Source organism: Thamnophis elegans, chromosome 4 (assembly GCF_009769535.1).
Source record: "Thamnophis elegans isolate rThaEle1 chromosome 4, rThaEle1.pri, whole genome shotgun sequence".
NCBI classification, from domain to species: domain Eukaryota; kingdom Metazoa; phylum Chordata; class Lepidosauria; order Squamata; family Colubridae; genus Thamnophis; species Thamnophis elegans.
In genome coordinates this window covers 136,145,095-136,166,809 of record NC_045544.1, presented here as the reverse complement: position 1 = coordinate 136,166,809, position 21,715 = coordinate 136,145,095, and the positions used below count along the sequence as shown (strand labels likewise).

At 45.5% G+C, this 21,715-nt stretch overlaps 1 protein-coding gene across 1 annotated transcript in view; it reads right to left on the bottom strand.

The window, feature by feature from the left end:
• The window catches only part of BRIP1 (BRCA1 interacting protein C-terminal helicase 1), a 124,470-nt gene that overhangs the window by 30,789 nt on the left and 71,966 nt on the right, over positions 1–21,715 (bottom strand). The window contains exons 15-16 of the mRNA XM_032214863.1: positions 10,003–10,162; positions 8,051–8,172 (exon numbers count right to left, since the gene is read on the bottom strand). Of these exons, the coding sequence (XP_032070754.1) occupies positions 8,051–8,172; positions 10,003–10,162 (282 nt within the window). The remainder of the gene's footprint in view (positions 1–8,050; positions 8,173–10,002; positions 10,163–21,715) is intronic.

The following is a 21,715-nucleotide window of genomic DNA, read 5'->3' as shown; positions in this document are numbered from 1 at the left end:
ATCAGTGAAACAACTTGCCACCAGAAGTTGTAAATGTTCCAACACTGGAAGTTTTTAAGAAGATGTTGGAGAACTATTGGTCTGAAGTGGTGTAGGATTTCCTGCTTAAGTAGGGGGTTGGATTAGAAGACCTCCCTTCCAACTCTGTTATTCTATTCTATTCTATGTAGAATAGGGCCAGTATAGATGGTGAACAATTTCTACTTCTGAATGAAATATAAAAATCTGCAAATTTTTTCTTGTTTGGATGTCAACAATGCATTGGTACAACAATATATCCAGATACAGGCAGTTAAATGAATCACTTGAGTTACAAGCATTTGTTTAGTGACCAATTGTAGCATGCCAACAATCACGCAATCCGTATTTGAGCACATGGGGGTTGGCATGTATTTACAATGGTTATAGCATCCTGGGATCATGTGATCTCCATTTGCAACCTTCCTAGATGGCTTCCGACAAGCAAAATCAATGGGGAAATCTGGATTCACTTAAGAACCACAATTCACTTAACATCTGCGTCAGGGATCCAAGGAATACGCCCACAGAAAGTAAAACTAAATTCCTGAAAGAATAGCTTCATTGGAAATATCATATTGGCACGTATCTGGTGATAACCGACTCTGAAGGCTCCCACGGTTGTCACCGAATTAAAAATAAAAGTTTTGTCACTTTCTCAAAACAGTCACATTGTCCAATCATGGTGAGTTCTGGTTACCTGGTGACATCACTCCGCCTTCCTCCGACCAGGAGTGAGAATGTCCTTGGTTCCCGAGAGAAAGTATTTTGTTTTGGCTGCAGAATCCCAACTATCACAAATCCCCCCTCCATGTTCCTTAGCTCTTGTGTGGCAACACTAAAGCTGTCAAAAATGGCCTATGGACAGGTCAGCTTCAGGGTTGACCATCTGCAGTGATTCGATTTTAACTACCAGGTTTCCCCGAAAATAAGACAGGGATTTATTTTCTTTTGACCCCCCGAAATAAGCACTTGGCCTTATTTTCGGGGAGGTCTAATTATTTTTGAGGTGCAGGAGGCAGCGAGCGTGGTCACCTCATGGCTGCTGCTGAGTTGCAATATTTTTGGGGAGGGCTTATTATCCGGGGAGGTCTTATTTTCAGGGAAACAGGGTACCATGGCAAAAAAGGTGATAACATCGGATGCATCTCATTTTATCTTGCTTAGCCATGGAAATTCTGATTTTAGTTGTGGTTGTTAAGTCAAGGACTACCTCTGCATGTACCCGTATTTTTTGGAGTATAAGATGCACCTTTTCTTCCCCAAAAAGAGGGTGAAAAACTGGATGTGTCTTATACACTGAATACAGTATTTTGGCCTACCCAAATCCCACCTTCTTTGCAAAAATGGACTTGCAGAGGGTTTGGGAGGCTTGCAAAGTGCTCCTGGGGGCTGGGAAGGGCAAAAAGGAGCAAAAAACGGATCATTTTTGCCCCCCCCCCAGCTCCCAGGAGCACCCCAGAAGCCTCCCAAATCTCTGCATGCCCTTTTTATTTTTTGCAAAAAAACAAGGCATGCAGAGGGTTTGGGAGACCTGCAGAGTGCAAAACCTTTTTTTAAAAAAATTACCTCTTCAAAATCTTGGTGCATCTTATAGTCCGAAAAATATGGTAATCGGCTACAGGTAGTCCTCCACTTACACCATTCATTTAGTGATCGAAATGACAAACAGCACTGAATAAAGTGACTTATGACTGTTTGCAGCGTCCTCATGGTTACATGATCAAAATCTAGATGCTTGGCAACTGGCATATACTTAGGACGTTTGCAGCGTCCCAGGGTGTGTGTGTGTCACGTGATCCACTTTTGCGATCTTCTGACACGCAAAGTCCACGGGGAAGCCAGATTGACTTAACAATTGTGTGACTAACTTAACAACAGCAGCAGCGATTCACTTAACACCTGTGGCATGGTAGGTCATAAAATGGGGCAAAACTCACTTAACCAAGTAACGGGATTCAAACCGCTGGACTGCTAGCCTTTCTGATTGCCACCATGTCAACAGGTTAGGAAGTCAGTTTAATGCTCTGGCATCCATTTCACTGAATCACATTTCAACGATTGGGCATCCTCTGGAGCTGACGGGATGCATATGTGGAGAAGGCAGGCTCTCTGCTGGCGAAAGGAGCCCGCCATCGCGCCGTTTTAACCACAGGCTTGACGGGATTAGCGAAAATGTCAAAAGACAGCCCTTTCCTGGCTACCTGTTCAGCCTTGAAAATATACTCGTAGCTATCGGGCGCAGTTGAGAGACAAAGAGATTCAGTGGGAGCGGCAGAAAGCCCGTGGCAAGCCACGTCGTCATCTTGTCGCTGTCAGAGAGATGAAGCTTTGATCTATCTGGGAGGTCAGAGACACATCCAGATGAGATGGAGCCTCACAGCGGAATACCTCTTAACTGCCATTTCCTGGAAGGCTGCATTGGAAGGACTTCGCCTGCTGCCTCCCTCCTCCTCCTCCTCCTCCTCTTCCCTGCTTTATTCCCACAGCCCCCCCCCCACCTGATGTTTTGAATGGAGATTTTGATGGAAAGGAGGGAGAGGAAGAAGGGAAAGAAGGGAAAATGGAATGAAGGAAAGGAAGAGGGGAAAGGGGGGAAAGAGGAGGGAAGATAAAAATGGAACAGAGGGTGGGGAGGGAAGGAGGGAAGAAAAAAGGAAAGGGAGAAGGGAAAGGAAGGATGGAAGGGAGCAAAAGAGGAAGGAAGGAAGAATGAGGAAAGGAAGGAGAAAAGAGGGAGGGAGGAAGGAAGCAAAAATGAGGCAAGAAGGAAAGGGAGAAGGAAAAGGCAGGATGGAAGGAGGAAAGTTCAAGGAAGGAAAGAGAAAAGTGGAAGGAAGGAAGGGAGGCTGAGAAAAGAAGGAGGGAAGAAATGAGAAAAAGGAAGAAAGGAGGAAGGAAAGAACAAGAAAGGAAAGAGAGTGAAAGGGAGGGAGCAAGAGAGGAAGGAAAAATGAAAAAAGAAAGGAGAAAAGAAGGAGGGAGGGAGAAAGGAAGGAAAGAAGAGGAAAGAAAGAGGTTAAAGGAAGGAAGGAGGAAAGATCAAGGAAGGAAAGAGAAAAGTGGGCGGGAGGGAGCGAGAGAGGAAGGAAGAAATGAGAAAAGGAAGAAAGGAGGGAAGAGGGAGGGAGGGAAGGAAGGGTTGTAAACCATTTTTTTCCCTTCCCTTCTTGGATAAAGAACATAGTAACATAAGCCAGTGAAGACAGCTAATGGGCTTCCCTCCTCCTCTTTTTGCAGATATGATGCGCAAAAAGATGCATCATGAAAAGGGGAAGTCAATACATCTATGGAAACCCCAAAAGGAAATGGGGAATCTGGAAGTGAATGTCCCCCGCTCCCTCTGTGGTCTTATAGCAAACCCAGCATCCATCTGCAGATTTTCTGGGCTAAAGATTGCATTCCCCAACCAGAGATCCTAAATTGGGGAAGGATGTCTTACGGCTTGATGTGGCTTATGGCTTTCAACCCAATCAGCTATGATGGCTTCAATCCAATCGACAGTTCAATGGTTGACTTTGGGCCAGTCCCTTCATCCCAACCCAGAGAAGAAGACAAGGGCAAAACCACTTCCAGAAAGGTTGCCCCAAAACTTGCAAGAACTTGATCAGGCTGTCCCGAAGATTGAAGACTGACTCCAAAACAAGTGGATACACACACAGATTTAATGGCTCAGTTAATTGTGTGATTCCTAAGGGTTCGCAAGATAACAGCGTTTATCAAATTGATCCAAAAGATCCTAATATCAGGATTCCAAATATAAATCAGAGTCCAAGGCAAAGTATTGCTCAAAGTTCTAATTTATGAAGAGAGCCATGTTGGCACATCTGGGAAAACCCGAATCTGAAAGCTTCCCGGTTTCCCCCACCCAGTTGGAAGTTCAAGATCTTGCCCCCACACCCACAAGCCCATCTCATGGTCCAATCTTCCACTGCCATGCTGGCAGCTTCCACCCATCCAATTGCAGTCAGAGATTTGCAGAGATGCAAAGACAAAGGATGACCTTGGCTTTCTAAAAAGAATGTTGTTATGGCTACATAGCATCTAACTCCGTACAATCCCCCCTCCCATTTCCCCACAATAGAAAAAGGCATAGTAGAATAATAGAAAGTGTGGCAGGCAGGCCAAAGATCCAAAAGAAAATATGGCTGCAGGCTTGATAATTCTTGGATTTGTAATCATTTATTGATCAATTTTTTATCCCGCCTTTATTACTTGATAAAGTAACTTGAGGCAGCAAATATACATTAAACCTCTTCCTATTTTCCCCACAACAACTTGTGAGGTGGGTTGGGATGAAAGGAAAGGACTGACTTAAAGTCACCCAGCCAACTTTCATGCCTAAGGCAGGACTAGAACTCCCAATTTCCTGGTGATTGTCCAATGTCACCCAACTGGTTGTCATGTCTAAGGCAGGACTAGAACTCAAAGTAACCCTCCAAGGTCCATGACATGATAGCAGTGTTCCGATATCTCCGGGGCTGCCCCAAAGAAGAGGGAGTCAAGCTATTCTCCAAAGCACCTGAGGGTAGAACAAGAAGCAACAGATGGAAACTAACCAAGGAGAGAAGCAACCTAGAAGTAAGGAGGAATTTCCTAACAGTGAGGACAATCCACCAGTGGAACAACTTGCCTCTAGAAGTTATGAATGTTCCAACACTGGAAGTTTTTAAGAAGAGATTGGATAGCCATTTGTCTGAAGTGGTGTAGGGTTTCCTGCCTAAGTAGGGGGTTGGACTAGAAGACCTCCAAGGAAACTTCCAACCATGTTACTCTCATTCTGTTATTATTTCAATACAGAAATGATGGGTTTTTGGAAGTCTGTGGTGCTGGGCCCTCTAAAACGATTACAGTGCCCTGTTATAAACAAAATGTTAAGATTGGCATGTCACTGTTTCATTACCCAAGTGATAAGGCCTTTTAGGAGCAAAGGTTTAGTCCATTAAATAAATATCAGGACTAAACCTGTTAAAACAGCACAGATCCGAACCATTTAAGAAAAAAAACCCCAAACCCCTTTGCCTCAGTAAAAATAAACACAACGTCTGCCAGACACTCACGCATAAAAGTTTTATCTTTAGCCAAAGCAGCAAACTTTCGACCCATTTAAAATAAAAGCCCACTGTAGCGGGGGGGGAGACGTGCAAGAAACATTTTCCATCCAGAATTAGGAGGCTGTAAAGCAAACCATCAGAACAAGCTCATTTTTTTACTAACAAAAGCCTACAAGTGTATCTTTTTTTTTAAAAAAATTAAAAATTGCCTACTTTCACTGTTTGGAGAGCCGACTGCTTAATCTCAGTGTGTGAGTGTGTATCTTGGTAAAAAAAAAAAATTAAATGAGAAAAAAGCATTCTAAAGTGGTTAAACAAAACCAATTCAACTTTCAGGAAAACTATCCAAAAAGCAAAATTGAGGCGGAAAATGCTTAAAAGAACATAGTTTAAAAACACCACCCCCCCCGCCCCAGCAACAGTACAACTATAAGGTAAAGGTTCCCCTCGCATATATGTGCTAGTCATTCCTGACTCTAGGGGGCGGTGCTCATCTATGTTTCAAAGTCAAAGAGCCAGCAGTGTCCGAAGATGTCTCCATGGTCATGTCTGTCTGTCTGTCTGTCTGTCTGTCTGTCTGTCTATCTATCTATCTATCTATCTATCTATCTATCCGTCCATCCATCCATCTCATCTATCTCTTTCTCTTATCTCTCTCTCTCATCTATCTATCTATCTATCTATCTATCTATCTATCTATCTATCTATCTATCTATCATCTATCATCTCTCTCTATATATATATATCTACTCTCTCTCTCTCTTTCTCTCTCCTTTCCTATCCTATATCCTATCCATCTATCTATCACACCCCTTAAAGGCTCAATTCTCCTCCTCCTGCACCCTTCATCCAAGTGGCAGAGATACAGGAACATTCCAAGCAGGGGAGCCCTTTCCAGGGTCCTCAAGCCACGGCACCCAGAGGCCTCCACAACTGAAGTTGTAACCCACAGCGGCGCATCCCAACCTCTCATCAGTTCCCAACCACTCCTCACCCAGCACCTGGGACACTTTGGAGGGCTGCAAAGAAGCCCTTTGATTAAAATCAGATGCAAGCCAACTTCTCCTCTGCAGAGCCAATTTACTTCCGCTGAACCAGAAGTGGAGGAGGAGGAGAAATAAATAAATAAATAAAAATAAAACGGCGTCCCCTGGAGCAACAATGTGCATCTGGAGCAGCGTCTAAGGTGAAGTGGTAAGTGTCAGCCGCCCTTCCAAGTCCCCCTGGTGATAGCTTCGTTTTTTCAAGCCTTCAACATACTTTGACAGTGAAGTAAAAACTTAAAGGTCAGTGCTACTTGTTAAGGACAAGCTGAACACAGGGAAACACACACACACACACACACACACACACACACACACACACACACTCCGAGACACACACCAGTTTGGAGTTTCGTCTCCTTCCGCTGGAATCCGAAAAGGAATTTCGCCAAGGAAAAAGGAGAAGTTTCTTCCTTGCATGAATATTTTATCGAAAGGGGCTCTCCAAGAAGTCTCTTTAGGAGAAAAGATCTTTATGGATCCCGGCAAAGGCTAGGAGGAGTTAGTGATCGGGGATAGGCCTTTTGCCACAATGCAAAAAAAGATGTGGAGACTCTAAAAAGAGTGGGAATAAGAGAAAGAAAGATGATTGGGGGACTGGAGGCTAAAACATACAAAGAATTGTTGCAGGAACTGGGTATGTCTAGTTTAATGAAGAGAAGGACTAGGGGAGACGTGATAGCAGTCTTCCAATATCTCAGGGGTTGCCACAAAGAAGAGGGAGTCAAACTATTCTCCAAGGCACCTAAAGGCAGGACAAGAAGCAATGGGTGGAAACTAATCAAGGAGAGAAGCAACTTAGAACTGAGGAGGAATTTCCTGACAGTGAGAACAATCAATCAGTGGAACAGAAGTTGCCTCCAGAAGTTGTGAATGCCCCAACACTGGAAGTCTTTAAGAAGATGTTGGATAGCCATTTCTCTGGAACGGTATAGGGTTTCCTGCCTAGGCAGGGGGCTAGACTAGAAGACCTCCAAGGTCCCTTCCAATTCTCTTATTCTTTGAAAGGTCTCTTTGACTGCCTAAGATCCCTGAGCAAACTTAAAATATTTGAGACTCTGGAAAGAGTGCAGAGAAGAGCAATGAAGAGGATTAGGAGACTGGAGGCCAAAACATATGAAGAACGGTTGCAGGAATTGGGTATGTCTAATCTAATGAAAAGAAGGACTAGGGATGATATAATAGCATGCCAATATCTAAGGAGCTGTCATAGAAAAGAGGGGGTCAACCTATTCCCCAAAGCAGGGGTCTCCAACATTGGCCACTTTAACACTTGTGAATTTCAACTCCCAGAGTTCCTCAGCCAGCTGTTCTGACTGAGGCTTCCCAACATGAAGCAAACTGCTTGTCCCAACAAAAAACCCTTTTATTAATTGATTGTGAATTCTGCTCCTTCACATACAGCAAAATCTTTCAAGGGAGGATTTACAGTCACAGACCTTACCTGGCTTGGAGAGCTGCCAGGCTGAGATCTGCAAAACTTGGCAAGGAGCCTCGGAGAGTCACGAACCAATTAAGCGAACTAATGGTCTCCTGCAAACTCCACTCCCCTTTTGCTCCTCTTTTATGTCCTCTGGGAGGGGCCATTCACCGTCCAAGTCGGCCCCTGTTTTTTAGCTGTTCCCTTCCTCTGGCAACTCTGCGCATGCGCATACTGGGAACAGGTTCCAGCTGTTTCTCTGCCTCACTGCTGTCTGATTCCGAAGGCAGCTGATAACTGTCAGACGGCCCTTGCCCCCGACACAGAGCCCTCGTCAGAGCCTTCCCCAGACTCCAGGACCGGCCCATCTTCCTCCCCAACCTCCTCACTGTCCGAATCTGCTGCCAGCTCTGCTGCCAGGACACAACACACTTAACAACGTACATTTTGAGCCCCATTGTGGTTGTAAGTTGAGGACTATCTGTACACCTCCAGTGACTTTAAGCATCTCCTACCTGAAGGTCCTTCAAGTTTGGAAACGGAATTCCAATGGTGAGAACCGCCCGGGCGTTGTCATCGGAGAAATCCAAGCCTTCGCTGACTTTGCCTCTGCACACAGCAATAAGCAGCGCTCCGTCTGAAGCAAAAGAAGGCAACCGTCTAACATCATCCAAGTAGCCCTTGATTTACGACCACTCATTTAGCGACCGTTTGAAGTTACAACGGCAGTGAAAAAAGTGACATATGGCCATTCACACTTAAGAATGGTGGTGTCAGGGGTTCCAAGCAGCACCCCCAATGAAAGAAGACTCCGAGGCTTGAGTTCCCTGAAAGTTCCACTTTATTAAGGATAACATATTGGTACATCTGGGAGAACCCGAATCTGAAAGTTTCCAGGTTTTCCCCACCCAAAAGGAAGTCCAAGTCCCTGACCAGCACCCACATCAGGGCTGGGTTCCTACCAGTTCGGCTAAACCGGTAGTGGTTTGGCGGCCTGGATCGCAGCGACCCAGGCCTGCCACGTCCCCGAACCAGTTTTCCAGGTGGTGCCATAGGTGCCGCCATCTTGTTTTTTGCTCCTACGAATGCGCAGAGCATTTTTTATTGCATTGCACATGCACCACGCATCAAGTGCGCATGTACGAACCGCTGGAAGTGACTGCTGGAACCCACCCCTGACCCACATGTCCATCACATGATCCAATCAGACACCATCCAAAAACTGGAGATGGCACCCAATGACCCCATCCCAGCTGCAGGGCAAGGTGTCCTTGACTCTCAGAGAAAAGAATGTTATTTTGACTAGACAGGTAGATAGATAGGTAGACAGGTAGATAGGGATAGATAGAGATGTGTGTATGTATATATATATGTATGGGTGTAGAAATCTTAATATAATATAACGAATATAACAATGCAATATAACATTGCATAACAATGCAATGTATATGTGTGTCTGTATATGTATGTATGTATGCATGTATGTATATATGTATATGGTGGCACAGTGGTTAGGATGCAGTATTGCAAGCTACTTCTGCTGGCTGTTCAGCAGTTTGATCCTGACCGGCTTAAGATTGACTCAACCTTCCATCCTTCTGAGGTCTGAAAACTGAGGACCCAGATTGTTGGGGGTGGGGGGCATATTCTGACTGTAAAACCGCTTAGAGAGGGCTGTAAAGCACTGTAAAGTGGTGTATAAGTCGAAGTGCTAGTGCTAGTCCTATAGCATATGTATATGTGCATTATGCATGTGTATGGGTTGATATATTCCATATTTTTTGGACTATAAGATGCACCGGTGTATAAGATACATCAAGATTTCGAAGAAGTAAGTAAGAAAAAAAAGTTTTTGTCCTCCCTGGCCCCCAGGATCACTCTGCAAAAACACCCCCGTTTTTCACCAAAATGGGAGCATTTTAGCTTCCCCCAACCCTGCTGAAGCCTGCAGAGTGCTTCTAGGGAGTGGGGGAAAGGCAAAAACACTCCTGTTTTTGCAAAAGACACCTTGTTTTTTGCCCATTTTTCACAAAAATGAGATGAGGTGGGTGGGGTGGGAGGAAAAAATGGGTATATTTAGTGTATAAGATGCGTCAACATTTCCACGCTCTTTTAGGGGGGGGAAGGAGCGTCTTATACTCCGAAAAATACGGTACTTTCTTTTAAGAGCAGGCAACAGAATTTCATTTTTTAATGTGTGTCAGTGTGCTCACAGTAGAAAATGACAATAATCTTATCTTATCACCACCCCTCACCTCCCATGTACTTTACTTAACAATAATGGTGATCCACTCAACAACACTGGCAGAAAAGGTTGTAAAATTGGGTGCAACTTTCCTTAGCAACGGAAATTCCGGTTCTAACTTTGATTGTTGAAGTTGAAGATCACCTGTATATATGGTGGAATCTTGCTCCAGTCAACCTTTATCCCTACCAAGGCTTACAGTTCCTGCGTTTTTTTACATACCTTTGCCGTTTTTAGACTTGATGGCATCGGAGTATATTTGAAGCAGCTCATCGAAATCAGCTTTGTCGCCTCCTTTGGGTTCCACGATGACCGTTTTAATCAGCTCAAGCTTCTCCCACAAGCTCGTGTGCAGCCAGCGATCCTTCAGCTTATCTAACATCTCCACAGAGGATCCAAAAAGAAAACCACAGGATTATAAACCAAACAAGAAAAGAAATGGATACAGGCAGTCCTCGACTTACAATCATTCTTTTAATGAAGGCTCAAAGTTACACCGACTGGAAAAAAACGGCCATCTATGGCCATTTCTCACACTTATGACCATGGCAGCAACCCTGTGGTCACGTGCAGTGGTGGGTTTCAAAAATTGTTCGAACCTACTCTGTGGGTGTGGCCCCCTTTGTGGGAGTGGCTTGCCACCCATGTGACCGGATGGGACTGGCTTGCCGCCCATGTGACCGGATATGAAGATGCCGATGACACTTGTCAGAACCACCTTAAATTACCTCGCACACAGCACTGGCATGCATGAGAATATGATGTAAACTTCTTTTTTAAAAGGCATCTTTGGTTTGCGTTAAAACAACTTCAACACACGCAATGTTCTGATTGCACCACAAACGCAGTAGTCATCCTTACCTTTCACAGAGGCACTGAGTTTTATAAATATGAGCATGATAGTGTAGAATAATCATATCCAAGGACCAGTGGTGGGTTTCAAAAATTTTTGGAACCTCTTCTGTAGGTGTGGCCTGTTTTCCGGGTCCACTGGTGGAACCTCTTCTAACCGGTTCGGTAGATTTGACGAACCGGTTCTATCAAATAGGTGCGAACTGGTAGGAACCCACCTCTGGTCACGTGATAAAAAAAGGGGGGGACGATCACTTGAATCTGAGACAGGAGTTTGCAGCCACTGCCAAAAAAGCTAATACAATCCTGGTGTCAACTCCTAACGTTGCCAGTGAGAGGAAAGGGGGGGGGAGGCGCATTCCACGCATACTTTGGGCTAAAGTTGAATTACTGCAGCAGGCTTGGGAGGGGTGCACCTCATTGGGGAATGTGATTTATGACACAGACTGAGGGGAGGGAAGGAACAGGGGTAAAGTTCAACTATAACTCAAACAAAGCTTAGATCTGACTGTGAAAAGGCCTTGCCTTAATGGTGCTCCTAAGAAATGACTAGTTTTGTATTGAAACTTGGCTCGAGACTCATGAATCAATTAGGGCATTTTTAGGAAACCTGACACCTGGACTGTATGAACAGAGGCACAGAATCAAGATCACGTGACGCATTAGTACCACTTTATAAAACATTAGTGAGACCACACCTGGAATACTGCAACCAATTTTGGTCACCATTCTACCAAAAAGAAAAAAAGAAAAAAGGTTGAGACTTTAGAAAAAGTTCAGAGAAGATCAACTAAGATGATCAAAGGCCTGGAGACTATAACATATGAAAAATGGCTGCAGGATTCTGGTTTGGCTACTCTAAAGAAAAGAAGAATTAGGGGTGACATGATAGCAGTCTTCCAGTATTTGAGGGGCTGCCACAAAGAAGAGGGGGGGATCAACTTATTCTCCAAAGCACCAGAGGGGTAGGAAAAGAAACAATGGACATTGGATTGGGCAGAGAGAAAGCGATTGCCCACAAGATCAGCCAGTTGGCTTTCATGCCTAAGGCAGAACTAGAACTCACTGTCTCCTGGAGACTGGCCCCAGGACATTCCGCTGGCTTTCATGGCTAAGACGGAACTAGAACTGATATAGGGTTTCCTGCCTGAGCAGGGGGTTGGACTAGAAGACCTCCAATGTCCCTTCCAACTATTCTATTCTATTCTATTCCATTCTTCTATTCCATGCCACTCCACTCCATCCTTCTAGTCTATTCTATCCCATACTTCTACTCCATTCCATTCCATTCCATCCCATCCCATCCCATCCCATCCTTCTATTTTATTCTATGTAGAAGAACACAGCTCATTAGCAGAGCATTTTAAACAACCTATCTATGACCTTTGCCCTTTTGTAGTGTTGAATCCGATGTTTCTTTCGCCCCTTGACACTTCAAGGATCAGTGTCGGATATGGCTGAGATACAGGTGGTCCTTGACTTACAACCATTCTTTCACCGTTCCAAATCAGAGTCCAAGGCAGAGTTATCCTTAAAATTCCAATTTAATAAAACAGACATGTTGGCAACCAACTGTGGAAATCCCAATTCTGAACACTTCCTGGGATTCCACCCAGTTGAAAATTCATGATCTTATCCCCACATCCATAAATCCATCACATGGTCCAATCTTCTTTGGCCACGCTGGCATCTCCACCCAGCTGGTTCCGGTCAGGTGTAGAGGTGTGGAGACAAAATATGACCTTGGCCTTCTAGAAAAGAATGACAACAACACATTCCACCGTTCTACTCCTTTCTATTCCCCCATCCCAACTACTACACTAATGAAACAGCATAGTGAAATAATAGAAAGTGTGGCAGGCCAAAGATCCTAAAAGGAACATAACTACAGGCCTGACACATTCATTTAGTGACCGTTTGAAGTTACAATGAAAAAGGTGATCAGGGACCATTTTCCCCATTTTAGGAATGTTGCGTCATCCCCATGGCTGCATGAACAAAATTCAAATGCTTGGCAACTGGCTCATATTTACAATGGTTGCAGTATCCTGGGGTCACGTGATTGCCTTTTTGCCACCTTCCCAGCTGGCTTCCAACAAGCATGGGGGGGGGGTCAGATTCCCTTAGTGACTTCATGATTCACTTAACAACTGCAGCAATTCACTTAACATCCGCAAGAACAAAAAGGGTAATAAAATCAACATGGTGACTTATGAAAAGCCTCTTTGGTTCGCAAGGGAAATTCCACTCCTAATTTTTTCTGACTCAATTATGGTCATAAAGTGAGGACAGCTTGCACCAAGAAACTGATAGCCTCTCTCGAGTGAGTACAATTTTAGGATGCTTGATGTTCAGAGTCCAACTTTTGAGCTTCATCAGCAAGATTAAAGCATTCATGAATGAAGACAAGGTATCAATCAAAGGAGCCAAAACTGGAATTACTGTTTTTTGCTTGTTTCCCCACCTCCCTCCAGTAGCACTCTACAATGCAATAGAACAGCAGAGCTGGAAGGGACCTTGGAGGTCTTCTAGTCCAACCCCCTGCCTAGGCAGGAAACCTTATACTGTTTCAGACAAATAGCTCTCCAAAATCTTCTTAAAGACTTCCAGTGTTGGGGCATTCACAACTTCTGGAGGCAACTTCTGTTCCACTGATTAATTGTTCTCACTGTCAGGAAATTCCTCCTCAGTTCTAAGTTGCTTCTCGCCTTGATTAGTTTCCACTCATTGCTTCTTGTCCTGCCTTCAGGTGCCTTGGAGAATAGTTTGACTCCCTCTTCTTTCGGGCAGCCCCTGAGATATTGGAAGACTGCTATCATGTCTCCCCTAATCCTTCTTTTCATTAAACTAGATTTACCTGCAACCGTTCTTCACATGTTTCAGCCTCCAGTCCCCTAATCATCTTGGTTGCTCTTCTCTGTATTCTTTCCAGAATCTCTACATCTTTTCTACATCGTGGTGACCAAAACTGGATGCCGTATTCCAAGTGTGGCCTTACCAAGGCCTTATAAAGTGGTATTAACACTTCACATGATCTTGATTCTATCCCTCTGTTAATGCAGCCTAGAACTGCATTGGCTTTTTTGGCAGCTGCTGCACATGGCTGGCTCATATTTAAATGGTTGTCCACTAAGATTACAAGCTTCCCAAAGCTATGCATGCCCCCCGCCCTTTTGGGGGGGGGGGAAATGAGGCATGCAGAGGGTTTGGGAGGCCTCCAAAGTGCAAAACCCTTTTAAAATTTACCTCTTCAAAATCATGGTGCATCTTATACTCAGGTGCGTCTTATATTCCGAAAAATATGGTAGTCCTTTTAGCCGTTCCAAGAAGGTTCCACACACCCATTTGCACCACTCAGGTGACCCTGAGGACACAGACAAACCTCCAAGTGGTCTCAACCACTCTCTAAAAGGGTGCAAATGACCAGCTTTGTCTGCAAGGAGTATAAATCCTTTCCTTCCAGTCAGAGCAGAAGAAGCTTCTTGGAGGAGAAGCGAAACGTCTTCAAGGAAAAAAATCAAGTTGCCTCTTGAAAAAAGCACCTTTGGGGTAACTCTGAAATGTTGGGAACAGTTCCTAGCGTGGGGTACGTCGGCTCTGCCCGAGGTGGATGCCATTCCATTCGGAGAGAAAGAAAACCACCTTTTTCACGCCAGCGTCGGCAGGTTCAGCGTATTAGCTATGGAGTCTTTGGTGTGCAACACATTTCATTTTTCATTACCGATGCCGCTGTTCACATTTTCCATTATTTAGAAGCTGGCTTGAAAAATTCATGCCGTGTTGGTACCTTGAGACCTCCCGCAGGTCGCTGCGTTGATTCATGGTGCAGGAAAGACAGTTTCGTGTCTTGGTCTTCTGCTGGCAACTGGCACTTGATCGCAGTCCCTAAAGGAACAACCCTTCCCGTGAAATCCCTCGCGTTCCTTCCAAGTTGAGTGATGCATACTCTTATCTTCAGAAGCCGACAATGAATTATTCAATATGGAGGGTGTTGGTGTGGGCACGATGATGATCATCATGTCGCTTGCAAACACGGTTTATCGCCCTGCTCCTGGAGCAGGTTTAATTATAGAACGCAAATGGGGCATGTGATGTTCGAAAAAGGGAAAAAAAAGTATAGGAGATCTGGGTTGTTGTTGTTGTTTTTAATAGAAGAGAATATTTGCAGCTCCGGATTGAATTGTGTGTGGGGTCCTTTGATGCTCTCTGAGCTTGGGGGTTTTCTTGCAGACGTTTCATTACCAAACTAGGTAACATCACCAGTGCTAGACGGGAGTGGGGTTTATGGAGAGAGGAAGAGGAGAAGAGAAGAAGAAGAAAAAGAAGTAGTAGTAGCAGCAATAGCAATAGCATGGGGTCCTTGATGCCCTCTGAGCTTGGTGGTTTTCTTGCAGTTGTTTCATTACCAAACTAGATAACATCATCAAAGCTAGAAGGGAGTTTGTAGAGAGGAGGAGGAGGGGGGGAGGAGGAGGAGGAGGAGGAGGAGGAGGAGGAGGAAGAAAAAGAAGCAGCAGCAGCAGCAGCAGCAGCATGGGGTCCTTGATGCCCTCTGAGCTTGGTGCTTTTCTTGCAGTCGTTTCATTACCAAACTAGGTAACATCATCAGTGGTAGAAGGGAAAAGGTGTTGATGTTGTTGATGTTTAATGAATTGATAGGCCGCCCAATCCCGAAGGACTCCGGGTGGCTTACAATACATTTAAAAAATAGAAAGTTAAAAACACAGAAACATAGATTAAAAAAGGGAATGGGGTTTGTGGAGAGGAGGAGGAGGAGGAGGAAGAAGGAGGAGGAAGAGGAGGAGGAGGAGGAGGAGGAGGAGGAGGAGGAGAAGAAGAAGAAGAAGAAGAAGAAGAAGAAGAAGAAGAAGAAGAAGAAGAAGAAGAAGAAGAAGAAGAAGAAAAAAAAACAGAAGCAGCAGCATGGGGTCCTTGATGCCCTCTGAGCTTGGTGGTTTTCTTGCAGATGTTTCATTACCAAACTAAATAACATCATCAGTGCTAGAAGGGAGCGGGGTTTGTGGAGAGGAGGAGGAGGTGGAAGAGGAGGAGGAGAAGAGAAGAAGGAGGAGAAAAAGTAGCAGCAGCAGCAGCAGTAGTAATATGGGGTCCTTGATGCCCTCTGAGCTTGGTGGTTATCTTGCAGATGTTTCATTACCGAACTAGGTAACATCATCAGTGCTAGTAGAGAGTGGCATCTGAGGAGCTACTTATCGGGTACTTAGGAGCCAAGGGCTTGACAGCACAAGGAAACAACAGCCAATCGCCGGCCATCAACACACCGATCAGCCAATAGGAAGGCATCACATAAATACAAAGCATAGAATAGCCCAAAGCACACATTCTGATAGAGGATGGATGGATCCCATCCAAAGTCCGAAAGCCCAGGAGAAAATATCTCTGGTCCTGGTGACTGACCCAGGTTGGATCTTGAATAGATTTCTTCCCCTCAACTTTGCCTGGGCATACATCCAAAACTGAGTAAGCCAAGAACTCAACTAAGGCACTTGGGGTGATCCAGGCTCTGGAAATGTTTGAAAATCAGCCGTTTTGGATGTACAAAACCAGTTTCATGGTTCGTGGCACTATGTCCCCCTGCCTTTCAAGGCTATCCAAGAAATGGATGGGAAATCTTTAACGGATGCCAGGTAGCAAGCGAAAATAAGATGGGACTGTGCGAATTCCTCTCCTTACTCTATGTTGTAATATGCCCTTTACATGTCGATGGAGCAATATGGGGGGAAGGAAAAAAAAAACACCACGCTGCCAAGAAGTACATTTGCTCACGATAAAAATCAAAGATTCCTTGTTTTTCTTCCTTTTCTTGTGAATAAACAGCATATTGGCTCACACAGACGATTTATTCCTTCCAGTGAAAAATTAATTGTGGCACCTCAAGCCGTGTTGCATGGAAGTCATGATTGAAAAAAAATGGAGCAAGCTGTCTTTTTTGGAGTCCTGGCACTAAGACAGTGAAGGCTAATCTTTCTTTCCTCGGAGGCTGAAATCGCGTGTACCCATACCCATAATGCAATGTGCCCCGCCCTCCTGCGCATGCATGCACGGGACTCCATGTGTTTCCCACCACCACCTGCGTGCGACACCCCCTCCCTCCCAGTGCCCCATTTTGGGCCTAGCAGGCCTCCCTGGACCAAAAATAGGCTATGGGTGTGTGTTCTGACCCTCCTCCGTCCGGTGAGTAACGCCGACACAAGCTTACTGTTAGCCACGCTTTATTCACAGTAATTACTCACAAACAAGACATTGGCAGCAACCCAGACCCCCACAGATAAGAGATACACACAAGAGCTTCTCCAGCTTAGTATAAATGGTTGTGTCCTGCAAAAGGTCTCCTCCCAAAGTCTCTTCTTATATACTCTCTTGGGAGGAGCCAAACCACAACCACCTGGGCCTGATTATCTCCTATGAGTCTGTCTCCGTAATTGCTGCCTCCGTTTCTCCGCCCTTCGTTTCCTGGCGTCAGGGACAAACTCCCTTTGCTCTTCACCACTGCTCCATGCCTCAGGCTCCTCCTGGTGGCCAACCAGCCTCTCTGGTCTCTGCTCGGAGTCTGAACCCTGCCCACATCTTCCAGAGCCGACTCATAGGGTCCCTCGCTATCGGAGTCCATCGGCTCCTGCTGGGCTACAACAGGTTTGTGTGTGCCACACACACCTGTGACTGGTTTTGGGTATAGCAGGCCACCCTGAAGCCTCCTGGGACACCCTGCACTCACCCACAGCTTCGGTGCATGCGCGCGCACACCCCCACACATACACAGTCTCCGGTGTCAGGTTCCGAAGGGTTAATGAAACCAGCCAAACACAGAAACGGTTTGTAAATGCAGTTTGTATTTTCCCTTCGCCACGAACTGACCAACAAAGCACTAAGGCAATGAATAAATTGTCAACCTGCCACCCTGTGCTTCCCAACACCTTTAGTGCTTTGTTGGTCAGTTGGTGCCGAAGGAAGAATACAAACTGCATTTACAAACCGTTTCTGTGTTTGGCTGGTTTCATTAACCCTTTGGAACATTGACAGTTTGTCAGAACTGCCACCCTGTGCTTCCCACCACCTTTTATAGCTACACTGGTCATTAAGGTGCGCACACCCATCACCTTGTGACCCAGAGCAAAACCACCCGGCAATTAATCATGGATCGTTAGCATGAATTTCTTCAATTTGCGTAGGTGGGATGGCGAGTCTTGGCAGCTGGCCCAGTCTTCTCCCCTGAAAGGCAGCTCCAGGCCTCTGAGCTGGCCGAAGCTGACATCCTGCATGCATAGCCCACCTGAAAATCATGTGCTGGCCGGCGGGAGGCACAATCGCTTGCACGACTGAGCTGGGCAACAGCTTAGGTGCCCACAGAGAGGGCTCCACGTGCCACCATTTGCATGCATGCCATAGGTTTCCCATCACGGCACTAAGACCTCAAGATCATCTATCCGAAGCTATTAATTTAGTCTTGCCAGTCAGGAAACAAACTTAAGGGGATGCCTTTTACTGAGATGCATATCTGGTAAGTGTGGGTTGGATCCAGGTTTAATTATAATAGCATGGATAGATTGATAGCTGTAGGTAAGTCTATAAGATTTATAAATATATTGAAATTGGTGGGATTTACGCATCCAATCCATTGCATGTATAGAGCTTATTAGAATTTAGCAACATGCTCCCACTTGTTTTATGTGGTGCACATATAAGAGAGAGTTTGGCCTAGTGCCATGATGGCGAACTATGGCACGTGTGCCACAGGTGGCACATGGAGCCATTTCTTAGGGCACACAAGGCATTGCCATCTCAGCTCCAGCGCGCATGCACACTCTGGCCAGCTGATTTCGGGGTTCATTTTCAGCCATTTTTTGCCCTCTGGAGGCTTCCCTGAATTTCCGCACAAATCGGAAGTTCAGGAATGGGCAACCGGGAAGTCGGGAAACGGGCTATTTCTGGCCTCCCAAGGGCCTGCGGGGTTGGGGAGGCCGAAAATGGCCTAGAAAGCCTCTGGAGCCTGGGGAGGGCAAAAAACGTGTCCCCCATGCCATTGTGCGCCAAAAGTGGGGGGGCGCATCCATGGGTGGAGGGCACATGCACACACGATCCCCCCGTCTCCCCCGCTTTTGGCACACAATGGAAAAAAGACTAGCCATCACTGGCCTAGTGGTTAAGACCGTCAGTTCCAGCCCTGCGTTATGCATGAAAGCCAGCAAGATGTCCTTGGGCCGGTCACCAGGCGATGGGGAGTTCTAGTTCGGCCTTATGTATGAAAGCCAGCTGGATTACCTTGGGCCAGTAGCCAGGAAGAATGGAATGGAATAGAATAGGAGCTGGAAGAGACCTTGGAGGTCTTCTAGTCCAGCCCTCTGGTCACGCAGGAGATCCTATACCATTTCAGACAAGTTACTGTCTTGTCTCTTCCTAAAAACCTCCAGTGATGGAGCATTTCTGGTGGCAAGCTATCCCACTGGTTAATTGCCCTCACTGTTAGGAAGTTTCTCTTTAATTCCAGGTTGCTTCCCTCTTTGATGCGTTTCCAATAGCTTTTTATTTCCCCCTCTCCTTCATTTTCAAATTTTGGGATTGCTAGGAAGTGCTCCAGAAGAGAAGAAAAAGTAAACCAAGAACAACAACAACAACAACAAACGAAGCAGAAATGTTTGCATTTCTTTGCTTAAATTGTGTGCCAAATCTGTCCGTCAGATGTAATAATTGAAGAGGAAATTAGACTACATCTTCAAGCAAGTCCTTTTGAACCCCTTTCCCTCAAAACGAAAGGAAGCGGGGCGACTGTGAATTCTTCTTCACTTATTTTCCCGTTAGCTATGCGTACGAGATACTTAAATGAACGGCGCGGTTAATTATTAAACAAAGCTTCCGTCCCGGGTGGAAAATTGGGTGGAGACAAAGTCCCATCTGCCAGTTCAGCATGTAATGTTTTTGAGAAGTCGTGTCCAATCACCTGTCATCGACTGTCACCAGGCCTGCTGATTGATGCTATGTGAAGTCACGGCTGGAAAATATCCTTCCACGTGTAAAAAGCCAAGTGCTAGCGGTCACTCAAGAGTCTAGAGACCCTTGTGCGTAGCTGCTGGACACATCTTTGGCTAAAGACGCAGTAAATTGGTCTCTGGAACATCTACCCACCATTGCCATAACGCTTATTGACAGAATGACAGAGCTGGAAGTGACCCCAGAGGTCTTCTAGTCCAAATCCCTGCTCAGGCAGGAGATATCATCTCTGACAAATGACTCTCTTGAAGACCTCCAGTGTTGGAGCATTCACAGCTTCTGGAGGCAAGTTGTTCCACTGATTAATTGTCCTCACTGTCAGGAAATTTCTCCTTAGTTCTAGGTTGCTTCTCTCCTTGACTAGTTTCAGCCGTGGCACGACAAAACCGCGGTCCACTAAAGCGCGCCCGATTAAAGCGCGTACCTGACGTCATCAGCAGCGCAACAAATATGACCGCGGAGAAAAAAGGGCGCTTTAAAAAGCGCTTTTAAAGCAAGCCGATTCACGTTAAGGTAAGGGTTAGGTTTAGGGTTAGGTTAAGGGTTAGGGTTAGGTTTAGGGTTAGGTTAAGCGTTAGGGTTAGGTTTAGGGTTAGGTTAAGGGTTAGGTTTAGGGTTAGGTTTAGGGTTAGGTTTCGGGGGGTTAGGTTTAGGTTTACGCGTTAATTTTAGCTTTACCGCTCACAGCGTGCTTTTTTTGTCGCACTGTGATGACGTCAGGTACGCGGTTTCGTCGAGCGCGCTTTAGTCGAGCGCGCTTTTGTGGTGGAACCGTTTCAGCAGACTACCGTATTTTTCGGAGTATAAGACACACCGGAGTATAAGAGGCACCAAGGTTTTGAAGAGGCAAACTAAAAAAAAAGTTTTTGCACTCTGCAAACCTCCCAAAAACGGCCCGTTTTTTTTTTTTGCAAAAACAGGCGCCTTTCCCCCCATCCCCAAATGGCATGAATACCCTTTAGGAGGCTTGTAGAATGCTCCTGCGGGGTGGGGTGGGGGCAAAAACGAGCAAAAAACAGCCCGTTTTTCACAAAAATGGGCCCGCTTTTTGTCAAAAAAAGGCATGGATAGCCTTTAGGAAGCTTATAGAGTGCTCCTGGGAACTGGAGGGGAGGTAAAATTGAGCAAAAAATGGGCCATTTTTCGCTCATTTCTGCCCTCCCCAGCCCCCAGGAGCTCTCTGAAAGCTTCCTAGAGGGTATGCACAGCCATTTTGGTGATGGGGGCGGGGTTTCGGAAGGCAAAAATTGCTGTATTCAGTATATAAGATGCACCCAGATTTTCAGCCTCTTTTTTGAGGGTAAAAGGTGCATCTTATACTCTGAAAAATATGGTAGTTTTCAGCTTTAGCACAAAAGTTAAACTAAGACAGGCCCAGCTATCTCCAGCAAATATGTTTTCAGTTTCCAAACAGTCCCCATTGGCTGACCTGTTACTAAGTATTAGTATTGTATTGTATTAGTTTTTACAGCTGGAATTATATTATTATTTTTCAAAGTATAAGATGCACCTTTTTGCCCCCAAAAGAGGGTGCGTCTTATACACCGAATATAGCCCCACCCACCCCACCAGAGGCCAAAAAAGGGAGGCGGCGATGGTCTATGACAATCCCTGCAGCCTGGAACAGCTGATTGGGGGTATTCCCACAGTTGATCCACCTGCCAATCAGCTGTTCATGCTGAATCAGGCTGCAATAAGTGCTGAAGCTGACCTGCCTATTCAGAGTTTGCAGCAGCCATCACATTCAGAAAGCAGAGTAACTCATTCAGCAGGATTCAAAATAACAATCATCATATACATTACCAAAAGCAGGTTTTCCAAAGTAGCAGTAAATACAAGCAAAACACAGGCAGTTTTACTTTAGAGCCGAGGTGGCGCAGTGGTTAGGGTGCAGTACTGCAGCCACTTCAGCTGACTGCTAGTTCTGCAGCTCAGCGGTTCAAATCTCACCGGCTCAGGGTTGACTCAGCCTTCCATCCTTCCGAGGTGGGTAAAATGAGGACCCAGATTGTGCGGGTAATATGCCGATTCTGTAAACCGCTTAGAGAGGGCTGAAAGCCCTATGAAGCGGTATATA